Source organism: Chlamydotis macqueenii, chromosome 3 (assembly GCF_036417535.1).
Source record: "Chlamydotis macqueenii isolate bChlMac1 chromosome 3, bChlMac1.mat, whole genome shotgun sequence".
NCBI lineage: Eukaryota > Metazoa > Chordata > Aves > Otidiformes > Otididae > Chlamydotis > Chlamydotis macqueenii.
This window is the reverse complement of record NC_141558.1, coordinates 123384278-123397538: the sequence shown is the minus strand read 5'-3', so window position 1 is coordinate 123397538 and position 13261 is coordinate 123384278. Positions and strand designations below refer to the sequence as shown.

Genomic DNA, 13261 nt, shown 5'->3' with positions numbered 1-13261 from the left:
CGGGCAGGAATGGTAACTTTGCCAGAGTGCTTTGATCTGTATATAAAAAAAAAAATAAGGCTTTATTAATGCCTCAGGCCTGTTTGCAAGTAGTAATGCAGTTTTAAGCACTTATAGTAAACAATGGAAAACTGGTGGTTGTTTCTTGAAAGAGGAAGTATTATAAAATCCATCAGGTACGAAAATGCAGTAGAATAAATGTTTTGCTTTTGTGACTTCTGATAGAGGATTGTTCCAAATTCCCATGGCAAACTGCTATGAAAGCTGCAGGCTGCATGTATGTGTGTTTTAGTTTTCACAGAACTACTGACTAGAAGAGAAGGGAAAACTCCGCTGGTTTTGTTCTGTGGGAAAGTGCCAGTTCTACGTGCCAGTATTATTTTATTCAAAAATATTTTTGAGCATATAAAAATAACATACATGATGTGCAGTCTGTCTCTTTTTCTCCTTGCCAACCACCTTGAATTTTTATCCTGTATTAATTTTGAAAATTTGTCTTGGTTTAATGGAAATAAATGTTACTGATTTAAGAGGTGTGTGAAGTTTTTTTTATAGATACTTGTAAGAACTAAGTAAGTGCATAAACGTTGTTTGATGGTCTCAATCGTGCTTGTGTATTTGTGATTAAATTGCAGCATCATGGTACAGGCTTTTTATCTGTTGAGAACAGGATACGGTTGAATGCAGAGCTCCTCCCAATCTGTGAGAAGTTAAAAGAATTTTTGTCGGCATTGACTTTTGAAGCTGGATTAAAAGTTCATGAGGGAGCTGCCCTACAAGTGACCCAAGTATGCAAAATGTCAAACTAAGCTATGTTAAAAAATATGTTTAACTTTGCCTTCCACTGCCGCAGTGCTGATCATACCATTTCAACAGTCTGTTAAATCTATGAATGGGAGAAGTTTCCATGATTCTGTTTCTAGAAGTTGCTATATGGATGTCCTGCAGATGTGCAGTTGGTATACTGGGAAGACTACAGTGTACATCTTGCCATCACGTGTGTGCTAAGCTAACTTGCTGCACTGTGGAGCTGTGCCTGTTTTGATCATCTTGGAGAAAGGGCTAGAATTTTAAATTCAGCCGCAGTAACAGCTCCAAGAGAAAAAGACGACGTGTTAGGAGAAATGTGGACATGTGGTTGCCTCAGTCTGTAAACATAGAACTATGAATAGCATGGGCATATTTGATGTGACTGAGAGGACACTTCTCTGCCAGAAGGAAATCAGTTTATTTTAAAACATTATTTCCTGTTCTTGTTGAGTGTATGGACATACTGTATTGTGTCAGGAAGCTGCTCCTGTGCAGTAGATGCTTGCTTGAACCATGACATGAAGGTCCATGCTTCCCTTTAGGCACCTCCCTCTCTACTCTAGGCAAATGTAAAACCTGAAGTTGTTACTGATGTCTGGGAGAGCAGATTATATAAACAAATACTGAAGATATTCCTCCTGTGGCTGTTCTTGGCGAAATATCATCTGTTTGAGCTGTACCACTGTGTTCTGAGTTTGTTCTCCATTTCCTAATAATTAGGAAGTGAAGACGACTGCACTCCACTTTTATTTTACTGCAGGAGTAGATTTACTGTTGAGTCCCCTCTTGGCTACATCTATAAGTAAAACCAGCCAAAGGCTTTTCCAGGCTCGAGCCAAGCGACAGCAAGGAACGACTGTGTCCCCAAGGTTACTGTCTCATCCTGTCTTAGAGCATCGTGGTGGTGGAGGCTGATGGAACTATCAGCCACTCTGAAGGCTACAGGAGCTGACACAAAGTTGCACAGGAGTGCATGAGCTCCTCTACTTTGGGAATCACAAGGGCTTTAGGTACTAATTTGATAGGTGCTGCTGTTGTTGAAAGTGGGCAGCATCCTCAGTTTGGGGAGGACGGTGTGGTCCCACACAGCCCTTGGCAGATGCCTGTGGTTTGTCTGGTGTGGGAGAAGTGTGTGTCCTGCTGTTTGTCGTGCCCTGTGTGCTCAGCAAGCAACGCTGTCCTCCATGACATAAGCTGGATGCTGGGCTGACGTATTCTGGTTGATGGTGTTCAATGTCAGTTGAAAAAAAAATTTCCAGTGGTCAAGGGCATTAGTTGGTAGAAGAACTTTTTGGTACAAACACCAACTTACGTAGCTTCTGGCCTGACAATGGTAGCACAAAAATATGTGATACTGTTCAGTGAACAAGATCAGGAAACTTCTCTTCCTTTTTCTTCTTCCCAGGAGGTATTTTGTGCACAGATCTGTCTTCTGTATTTTGCCACGTAACCTTGCGAAAGCCTGGTCATCGTGGACACAGGCAACAGTTGGGCAGGGGAGGAAAAATAACAGCCTGAGATTGGCTGTAGTAATAATGCCGCTGAATGCATAATCATGGCTGGGTATGGCCTTTGTTTTAAAAGAGGTGGTGCCCATGATTGAGCTTCTCCTAATATTTTTTTAATAACTTCTACTTGAATTGCTCCCACACTTCCATTTCAATTATTTAAGGTTGGGAAAGCACAATGTTAACTTGATTTTTAGTTATTGTATATAAATTTATTATATTTTGCGTTTTTGTTCAAACTATAGCAATTACTTCAGTATCCATGGTGACAAAACATGCTAGCACAAATATGAAAAGACCTTGGTCTGGCAGCAGTTTCCTTACTGCGTAATCAGCTGCTCTTTTGCATTAAAGGTATATTTGCCTCCAAATGATTGAAAAAAAAACCTGCGTGATTAGCTGTATCATTTGTAGTCTTTGAAAGTTCTCTGCAAGCTTTTACTGTCTTGGGGTTTTTTGGGTGGTTTTGGTTTTTTTGGGTTTTTTTTTGAGGAAACTTCAATGAAGTAAAATGTTTTAACTACCTACTAAACCTATTTTCAATGTATACTCTCTGTAAAATATTAGGCACGCTTCAGAGGTGTCTGCTTTCATCGCCTCACATGGTAACTACTGGTTTTGCAACAGGAATTTTGTACTTATTCCTTATGGAACAGAGTTATGAGAAGATACTCTCTCATCATTAGGAGATCAAAAGGGGCAATGCTGGTCCCTTTGCCTTTTGATACCCAGTTAAGTCTTCTTTCCCAGGTAATATGTAGGTTCCTATCGTATCGGTCAAGACATCTTGCTTATTAATTTTTTTTTCATCTCTATGTTGAATATTCAAGTAAAAATGCACTTTGTTATTTGTGCTGTAACACAAAAAGTGATATTTCCTTGTTGGTTTATTTTTATTGCCCAAAAGGGACTTTGATCTCCCAAGCTGATGATGATAAGCACGTTATATAGTTTGTGGATTGCTCTCAAAGGCTCTTAGTCCTTTGCCTTGTTCTCACTGAAGCATTTGTCAAGATAACAACTAACTCATGATACGGAAAATGAAGTGATGCTTTATAAATATTGTGTATGAGAAACTATCAGCTGGTTTTGCCTTCAGTAGGATATTTTTTTCTGCAGTGCTCATGGCGCTTTTTAGATCTCTGTTTTTTGCTTTGATCGGTTGGGTTTCGTTCATCTGTCTCGATGCACAAAGTAAGTAGTGTTACTTTTATAAATGCTTGTGAGTCTGATCCTGCAAACAAATTGCACTTATTAAATTCATACAAATCGCAGCCCTAGAAGCTTGAAATACATTGATGTGTTGACTGATAAAATAACGACATCTAAACAAGCAGTCTTCTTGGGGTCCTTGGAGGCGGTCTGTGGACTTCAGAAGCTCAGTGATCACAGGTTGAAAACCCTTGCCCTTGTATGTACAGTGGATTTTTACAAGTTCTCTGAACTTTTTTTGTGTTTGGTTATTTTTGTATCTGTAGCAGCCGTTAAATGAAATACCTAGGCTGAAGCTCAGTCTGAGGATGTGTAATTTTGAAGTTGGGATCAGTTAATTCCTTGCTGCTGCTGTTCTGCTAAATTAGATTGGAGTAGTTATGATTTTTACATCTGGTATTTATTGTAGTGGTAAGGACTCTGTTAAAAGTCCTCTTCATTGTATTGAGGAGAAAGCTTCTGGAAGGTGAAAACTGTGCCATCCATTAGCTGAATGTGGGAGTAGAACAGTGCCTGTGTGCCTAAACTTGAGGTCTTAATATAATTTTGATCCTTCAAGTCTTCCTAGAGAGCCTTCATAACAGTGAAATGCTCAAGTGTCTTTCCTTTGTTTTTGATAACTCCAGAGAATCATCAGGAATGGCTGAGGGAAATATTTTCTTTGAAAAAAGCAAGAAGAGGTTTTATTTAATTACTGTTTCAACTGTGAAGTAACATTCCAACAGCTTCCAAGCTTCCAGGTTTTTTTTTAATCTTTTTCAGTAATTCAGAGCCCTGCTTTCCAAAATACAGGTTTTGAATACTCGAGATGGAGGCAGCGAATTAGACCCATAACCAGCAGCTGTGACTGTAGAAATCATCTGTAGGGTTTGTTCAGGTACTTGTGTAGAAATCTGCTCATTTATAAAGGAGATCCTGCAGAATGGTGCAAATATTTTGGCCTATCCAGGCAAAAATAGCCCACTGCTTCTTTTACCCAACTATCCATCTGAAGATATGGTAAGCATGGCAAGGAGAAGAGTGGGGACAGTCTTAGCATTGGTGCAAACCCACATAAGAATACAAAAGCTGCACAGTTACCCATAACAGCATAGATAGTAATTCTGGTCAGGGAAGGAGGAAAAAAATCTAGTGGATTTCTGGATTTCTCCGTGTATAGTTTGCAGATCTAGGAAAAAAAAATAGTGTATTGCTTTTTATCACACAGAGAAAATGCAGAGGTCGCTGAGGTATAATAAACCACTTACGAAAGCCTCTTCTCAGAAAAAGAAAGTATACTGCAAAAGTGCCAATTGCTATAAAAGTTTAAGGAGAATAAATTTCAGGTAATTATGTCAATGTGCCTTTCCCCAGATCTTTTGTATTCTTGCTGACATTTCAGTGGTGAATAGTTTTGTGTTTACGGTGTTCTTGAGAGTAGAAAACATTCATAAGGCCAGGATACAAAAGTAGTTTCGGTTATGGTTTCCACAAATGTTTCATCTAGGCATTTAAGGACCAGTGACTCATTATTGTCAGGCAATAAAGCCCAAGGTTCAATCTGGTCAGGGTACAAAGGAAGGGCAACTCAGTAGCTAGACATTTTCCTTATTTTTGACAGCTGGTTCTAAAGTTGTGAAATCCCTCACTGTAGAATTTTCTGGGGCAATGATAGATTGGGTCCAAGAAACCAATGTTTACCTACTCCGTGTAATGTTGTATTGTTTTAAACCCTGAAAATTGCATCAAGGTGCTACCATGGTAAATGTCTTTCCGCTTAATTCGAACTAGCGCGTGCATCTGATTTTGCATAGCATAAGCTTTTTTACCTGGTACTGTTTTCAGAAATAGTCCCTCTGTGTCATTTGTACATGACTCTTCCTTTTCTTTTCAGCAACCACAAGTATAGATTGTGACACAACGCCCTACCCACTCTTGCTGTCGGGCTTTTTGGATGAATATACAGGTAAAATCATGATCCCATCCTAGAATTGCCTGATCCGCTCCCTAATGCACATAGTGCTTCAATGCTTCACATAGTCAGTGTATTTTGTAACGAATCTCTGTTATTAATTGATTTACAGTAGTCTTTATGGCTGGATGCAGCAGCTGCCTACATGACATACTGCTTAGTAGAGTAAATAAATATAAAACCCATTATTCCCTGATCCAAGGATCTCACTGTCTGAATAGAAGCAGCAGGCAAAGGGAAAGGAAACAAGTACAGAAAAATTGATGTGTACAGTTCATCTTGTCCAGTCAGCCCATGAGAGCCCATCTCCTCCTTCCCTTCTGCGTCGGAAGGAACCACTGCCACCGCATCCCTGCTCTGCTTCCAGAGCTCTGCAGACTGGAGCCTCTCTGAAAACCAATTCTTCGTTTTATTGGGGCAATAGGAAGAGCAGATGGGTTGCAGAAGAACAAGCGTGTTTGCAATATGGGGAATTACAAGACCAATGCTGACCAGTTGATGTATTTGTATTTTCCATTCTAGTTTTCTTAGTGTAGCACACCCTGTATTATTCTGATAATTATTTAATTTGTGCAGCCTGACAGGGTTAAGGTTAATTTATCCCCACATTTTCTGTGCTTCCTTAGCCTAGCTGGCAAAGTGTGACAGTGCCTTGGAGATGAAATCCCACACTGAGGGAAGAACAGTGGCTGCAAGGGAGCACAATGCAGAAGAGGAGGAGATAGTACTGGGTTTTTGGGTTGTTTTTTTTTTATTTATTTATTTACATTGCAAATGCAATACAGAGGATAACTCCAGCCTGCTTTCCTCCCACCACTGGTGTACAGTTTCCTCCCACCACTGGTGTAGCTAAATGGTAGGGCCGTCATCTGTGACTACACTGTCCGTTAGAAGCAGCCACACCATCGGGATTTGACTTGCCTAACAGACACACACCGATGTCACAAGGCAAAGCTTAGCTTGTGGCCAAAGCCTTCCCTTCAGGATATGTGGCAACCTTTAGGATCTCATGGAAGCATGCTCCAGGCCCGTGCTGACCATCTACAGGCGATCTTCATTGCTTCTGGCTTTCAGCAAGATGCAGAAAACAAGTATGATACAGAGCAGTCTTTTCTTTACAGCCCCTGTTGAAACATTTCTTTTAAAGCTGTAAGGGCGTAGCTGCTGTGTGGTGATAAAAAGGAAAAAGAATCACCTTTCACTCTAATTCCTCTTCCTTTAATTTTTAAGTGACTAGCGTGACATCTGGCCCTTCGTGTGTGTCACGTACGAGTGTACCTGGTGATGTAGCTGCAATGAATAAGCAAGAGAGACAATCAGCTTCAATTTTTTTCTTGCACTTCCTTTTTGTTAGGCGCTGTCTGCTGAACAGAATACTGTTTTCTAGGCAGCTGCTTGATATTTCATGTCTGGAATATACCCGGCTCTGGGTGCAGGATTAGACAGTGTATCAACAGGCAAAGATAGATTTTATTTTTCTAGTTTCCTAGAATGCTTTCTTCCAACAGTTTTAACACTGGACACAATAGTGTGACGCCACACAATGCTGTGTCCCTGGGACACAGCCCAGTTGTTCTCTGCTTATTGCCACCTGACTGGACTTTCTCCTTCCATGCAATTTCAGTCCGATAACTTTGGGCTGGTAGCTGACAGCATTCCAGACACTCCCTGCTGCTGGAAGAAGACATGGTTCCCTTCTTTTAGGCGTTTAGAGGAGACCACCACAAGTCTGTATGTGGAGGTTAGAGATAGGACTGTTACAGAAAGAGTTTTCTGGTCTAAATTAGTAGTGATGGGGTACAAAAACAATGCAGTAAGAAAGAAACACAGCTAACTAATTTCCTGAAGATCATGGAAAGTATTTGGGACGTTCAGGAAAGATGTTGGAGGGGAGAGGGAATCACGGGTTTGCAATCTAGATGATGCGTTCCGTGAGAAGATAAGTAGGATTTCCTGAACACAAATATCTTGATAATTTGAGTAACGTAACTTTAATCTATTTAATAAAATTGCCAGTGGCACCACCTCTTCGATTCAACTAAGAGATATGCAATGCCCTTGTTTGGAAAATACTGAAACTCGCTCCGTGCAGCTCTGGCTAGCCTCTCCCTGATTTTGATCACATTCCCTGGCTTTGATTACACTTTCACGCTGAATATGAGAGAAAATTTTGCAGCATGAAGCCATTTCCAGAAAATGGTGGAAATTTAGGTGTAAAGTTATACCAAGCCTTTTAATTCTGGACACGTTGTTGCAGAGTGTGAATATATTGGAAAAAGTGGATTTGTGTGGTTTTAAAAACATATCAATAGGGTTGTGCACAGTACTTAAGGGGACTTCAACAGATCTCATCGTTTAGCTGAAAAGTACAAAATTCATTTGGTTAAAATAAAATGTTAACCAAAAGTTAACCAGTACATGTGAAATGAACCTACGGATTTATTTTCCATAAGGTAATCTAACTTGTTACACTTTCTCCTCCAGGTGATATAGAATGGATTACAAATATCCCACCCAATGTGAACTTGAAATTAAAAGAATATCTGTTCCCTGAACACCTACCATACGTGGAGCTAATATACAATCCTGGATCTAATAATGCAACAGTGAGGACTCGTAAGCCGCTGGATGTTGATTCTATTCAGGTACTCTTTCCGCTGCGTGTAAAGCCTAAGTAAAAAAGGTTTCATTGACAGGTGAAAAAAAAAGTAGCACTAAGACACAAATTTTAGTTGTTCGTTCTCTCACCATACAGGTTGGTATTCCAAAACAGTGACTCAACAGAAAGACCAGCATAGACTTCAGTATTTACCTCTCAGTAATATCTGTTAAAAGTCTTCAGGTGCCTGTAACTGCGAACTGAGCTGGCATCTGACAGTCAGACAGTGCTTTCCTAATCATGTACTGTCACTTGTAATGAAAGCTGTAAATACACAGTTATGATAGGTGTTGCTTTTCTTAAAACTCACCTCTCAGTAGCATGAATTATTTCATCAAAGTGAGATTGATCAGGCTTAATTTGGTAGAAAGAAGTCATATGAATATTTATACAAGTGCTTAACTTCACACATGAATAGATCCATTGGCCTCTGTTACAATCAGGACTTCTAATTGATGAAAATGTACTTAAAATGTTCACATTCACATTTCACATTTGGATAATCTTGGATAATTTTATGCTTCTTACACACATTCTCCTATTCTCTGTCAATTTTCTTTCAGGGAGAACAGTCAGGTACGGGATGGTGGGATCTGGGTGGGTGGATAGCAGCAGCAGATGGATGGCAGCCAAATAAACTTTACAATTAATAGCCTGAAATGACTTTGCTATATATTATAAGCTGTGTGTTTTGGTACAACACACCTGAGGATTCAAGTACCAGAAGTTGTTTTGTATAATTCTGACATAAACATTCTTTGACAATCATATTACAAGTTCATAGATTATATTATTTATTTGCTTGTTTGTTAATTTTTAGAGTGAACAGCTCTTTTATGCTGTTGTTTGCCAAAGGATTGGAACAGTAAGTAAAAGGCACATTTTATCAACTGTATTTTTTGTCTAAGTTTAATGCAAATTATTATTTTCTGAAATACTCTTTCATTTAAAGCTATGATGCGGGGGGGTTAGGAGTACCTTGTGGAAGGTATATTTGTTTAAACGTGCCAATTGGAATCAGTGTTTTTGTTCACAGAAAACCTAAAGTAAATTTTAAAAAGTTGATTTTAAAATATTTTCATAAACTTTCTACTCCATTATTAGAAATGGTAGTAGAACTATCATTACAGTTTTTAGAACTGAAGGGATGTCTCTTTGAAGATCTCATTTTATATGATGAAATTAAATGTTAGCAGTGTGTTTCTGCCTCACAGCTGTCATTTCTAATGTAACTTTTGCTTCCATTACAAAGATTAATGAGATAGAGAACCCAAGGATCTTAGCCTTACAAGATGTAAATGACAATTCTCCACAATTCCTACAAAGTCACTATAATGCTACAGTATCAGAGGTGGGTTAATATTTTTTTTTTTCTTATGATATTTTAAAATTGCTTTCTGGGGCCAAAACATATGAGGTTCACATGTGACCACGCTCATTTTAGATCATTACATGCGCTCTTACAGGACTTTTGTTACACCTTCCTAAGGGTGTGGAAAAGAACGGCTGGGCTGCATGTATGGCTGGAGACATGGGGTGGAGAAGGAACTTTGGTCTATTGTACCTAAAATAGAAATTGGAAGTAATTTGTGTACGCTAGGAGGTGGCACAGCTTTCCTGCCAAAAGTTAGGAGGGGTACCAAAAGCAGCTTATGACTGAGTGTGTGATGATCTCTCTTTCCTCTAGGCATCTGCAATAAATTTCACGGTTATAAAAGTGGAAGCTCTGGATGAAGATTTTTCACCTTTGTTGAGCCTTATTACTTACAGTCTTTGGGTGAGTGCCCTTTGTTTGTCAGAGACTGTGAACCTCGCTCTACATTTCAGACGAGATATAGCCTGGGACCTGATCAGCGTATGCTGTCTTGTACTGTGTGGTTTCTATTACAAATCTGCAAAAAGCTAGCATCAGGAAGACCCCTTAAAATTAGAACTTATACCACAGAATCAGCCTAGCACAGAGTGAACCCCAAATCTTGTTTCTTAACATTTGTGAAACATTTAGTGGCACTCTTCAACTACAGCTAGGGAACTCAGTGGTCCTTTTTAGAAGCAGGAGCGGAACAGTTTATCCACTTTTTAAAGTTTGTATTTGATTTACTGTTGATTACCAGTCCTGCTGAGGTGTATGTGTGAAAGTGAAGTAAGGTTATTTCAGCTAACTTTAAATACCTGCAGTGGTGATCTTCACATCTGACCTTGACGTCCCTCCTCCTTTCATAGCTGGTGAAAGGGAAGCTGATGTCATTCATCTGTCACGCTTTAGTTATTGACCACAGGATGATATAAATCAGATGGAAAGTCTAATGGCACTGATGGGAGAGGCAATAGAATGGGATGAAGAGGATCAGCGTTCTCCTTTCTGGTGGTGGTGTTCGAGAGATTCCTGGTCCTTTATGAAGAATAGTCCAATAATAAAGGTGTCAAGATAAAAGAAAATGTATTTGACTGTTAATCATGTAAAACATGTCATTTATTCATTTAATAGGGTCCAGACTCTGATTACTTTTATATAAGGGAAGGAGATGGAAACATCATGGTGAATAAAACATTGGATTACAACGAGATCAACCTTTTCAACTTAACGGTCCAAGCAAAGGTACGGTACAAACTGTAAGAAGAACCACAGTAGTTCTACAATGTTACTTCCTTTGTTATAACAACTTCCCAGTTTCTACAAATTTACAGCTTAGGGAGTTCACAAGCCAAAATCTGTCTCTGCATCTTTGCACATACTGCAGATAAAGCAGCACATTCTCAATATTTGAGCCATTGTTTAGGTCTCCCTTCAAATACCAGCCCGAGTTTTCTTCTCTGTGTATTTCTTTACGTATGTGTACTGTACATATTTATTCTCCACTGTTCTGACATATATTTACCTATTCATTCCAGTAGATCTGTCCTATTTTTGCTGCAGCTTACCAACTGCAGTCTTCTTGTGTGTCTTTTTTTTTGAGATGTGAATATCTATTTGCCTTCAATTCCTTTTTAGAACCAAAAAGAAGTAATTTTGCCACATTTATTGTGGTGGTTAGCAAATAGTACAGCTGCAGCAAATGTACTGTTACTGCATTCTATGTGCTACTCTGTAACACCTGCCTGATACAAAATTAGTAACTAAGACCAATTACCTTTTGATAGTGTTATTCCTAGAACTGGATTTCTAGAAATGGAAAAATCTGACGGAGTGAGAGTTCTCAGGTTAAAAATGCTTAAACACTACAAAGCACATATAATAATATTCTGCTGTGTTTTCCACTGAGAAAATGTTTCTTATTTTCTTCCTTCTCTTGGGATGTAGGAAAAATTTGGGAACAACAGTGATACTGCGCCGTTAATAATTAAGATACAAGATTATGATACGCTGAACCCCTATTTCAACCAATCGGTGTACGATGGAAAAATCAGTGAAAACCAGGTAAAAGCCTTGCACTGAATGCTGCAAATGTAGATGGGTTATTTCTGTCCACTGTGCTTTTCTCTCAAGGATTCGTTATCACTGAGCAGCTGAAGATGGAGGGCTGCTTTGTTTTGTGCTAACTGGTGAATTGTAAGGTTATCAACTGTAGACCTCCAAGTACCAGGTAAACAAGCCGTGTATTATGTGAAGCATAAATTTCTGCTACAGAAACAGATTCTTCTCTGTTTGAAGGAAGGAAAAAAACCCCAGAATCCTCCCAAGAAAAAAAAAAAGAAACCTAAACAGGTGTTCTAACAGGGCTTTTACTGTAAACCTGAAAGAGCAGTTGACTGCCCATCAGTCCTAGAGTTAGCTGCCTGCTTTCAGTTTTAAATATTGTAATTCCTTCATACTTTCTTATTTTGCTTACCTGATTGTAACAATCTGAAGGGTAAACTGTTTATATTGTATTGTATTTTTTTTTTCTATATAGGGTGGAAATTTCTGTGGAACGTATTTTTTTTAACTGAGGCTTCTGATGTATTGACAAGAAAAACAATCACAGTATACTATTACCAGAGTAATCCACTAAAATTAAAATAGTTAATTATCTTCTTTATTATCGCTATTTCTTTATCATTATCTTCATGTTAATATATTTTAAACCACATAATCTTTTGATGTAATACCTTTTGGTGTCCCTTTTGTTAGAAGTTCATCTTTAATTGTCCGAAAGGAATCATTTTAGTTCTTCTAAAATATTTTTATCTTTTAAATAAATTACTGGTTTTATTAGGGATGCAGTGTAGACTTGCGTATTGTTTTCCAGAAGAGGAGTGAAACCAAAATATTCTGTGTTCTTAATGTGAATTCCATAAGTGGCTACTGCTTCATACTGTAGCGTTTCTCAAACTCAGTGTATCCATCAAGTATTTTGGTCATCATTTTCCTCTGTAAAGTGTGTATGGCAGGCAGAGAACTTTTTCTGGATCTTGGTGATTAAAAACGTTTCTTGTTTCTTTAATCAACAGTGTGACTTACTTGAACAATTGAATTACGTGAACACTTTTAAATTTATGTGTATTTTTTTCAAGTTAATCGAGTTAATATATGTTTTCTAGTTGGGTCCTCTGGCTATTCTCCCAGAGAAGATATTGGCTAAAGACGGGGACACAGGCATAAATGAAAAAGTACTTTACAGCATCAAACTAGGTAAGAGCCTTTATTTTCTTCTAGACATTCACATTCCTGATGTCTGTATTACTGAAGAGAGTGATAAGGAAGTCCAGTGTGCAGTCAGACGTCTTAACTGCACACATCTTCACTGCAGTGCTGCTCTGTGACCTAAATCAGCTTAATTTCGGTAATTGTAGCAGAGTCCAAAGATTTTAAAATGTTTAGATGTTCTTAACCTCCTCCAATAAACACCTTCTGAATCAAAGTGTAAGTCAGTTTAGAGGCTTCCATTTGGTCAAAGGATTTCCATGCAGGACTAGAGAGATCAATTCCACCAGGAGCTTTTTCTGCTCCTGTGAGAACTGCTAAAAGCTCATGAGATGCTTAATTTGAGACCTTTGATGTATGAGTCAATTTCCTAAGAATTATTTTGAAGAGAGAGTGTTTGAATAAAAGATCTGGAACATCTGTTGTTTTTTTTTTTTTTTTATGGCTTAGGAGATGACAGTCATAAGGATGGCAGATCTGACTTTACTGCTCTGTTT

General features: G+C 38.6%; 1 protein-coding gene across 1 annotated transcript in view; it reads left to right on the top strand.

Moving 5' to 3' along the window:
- The first annotated feature begins 3442 nt into the window (after positions 1 to 3442).
- LOC104480303 (protocadherin Fat 4) overlaps positions 3443 to 13261 on the top strand; it is a 38398-nt gene continuing 28579 nt past the window's right edge. Inside the window, exons 1-9 of the mRNA XM_086744729.1 lie at positions 3443 to 3512; positions 5404 to 5475; positions 7966 to 8126; positions 8961 to 9005; positions 9393 to 9491; positions 9828 to 9917; positions 10629 to 10739; positions 11442 to 11558; positions 12662 to 12752. Coding sequence (XP_086600855.1) covers positions 3443 to 3512; positions 5404 to 5475; positions 7966 to 8126; positions 8961 to 9005; positions 9393 to 9491; positions 9828 to 9917; positions 10629 to 10739; positions 11442 to 11558; positions 12662 to 12752 — 856 coding nt within the window. The remainder of the gene's footprint in view (positions 3513 to 5403; positions 5476 to 7965; positions 8127 to 8960; positions 9006 to 9392; positions 9492 to 9827; positions 9918 to 10628; positions 10740 to 11441; positions 11559 to 12661; positions 12753 to 13261) is intronic.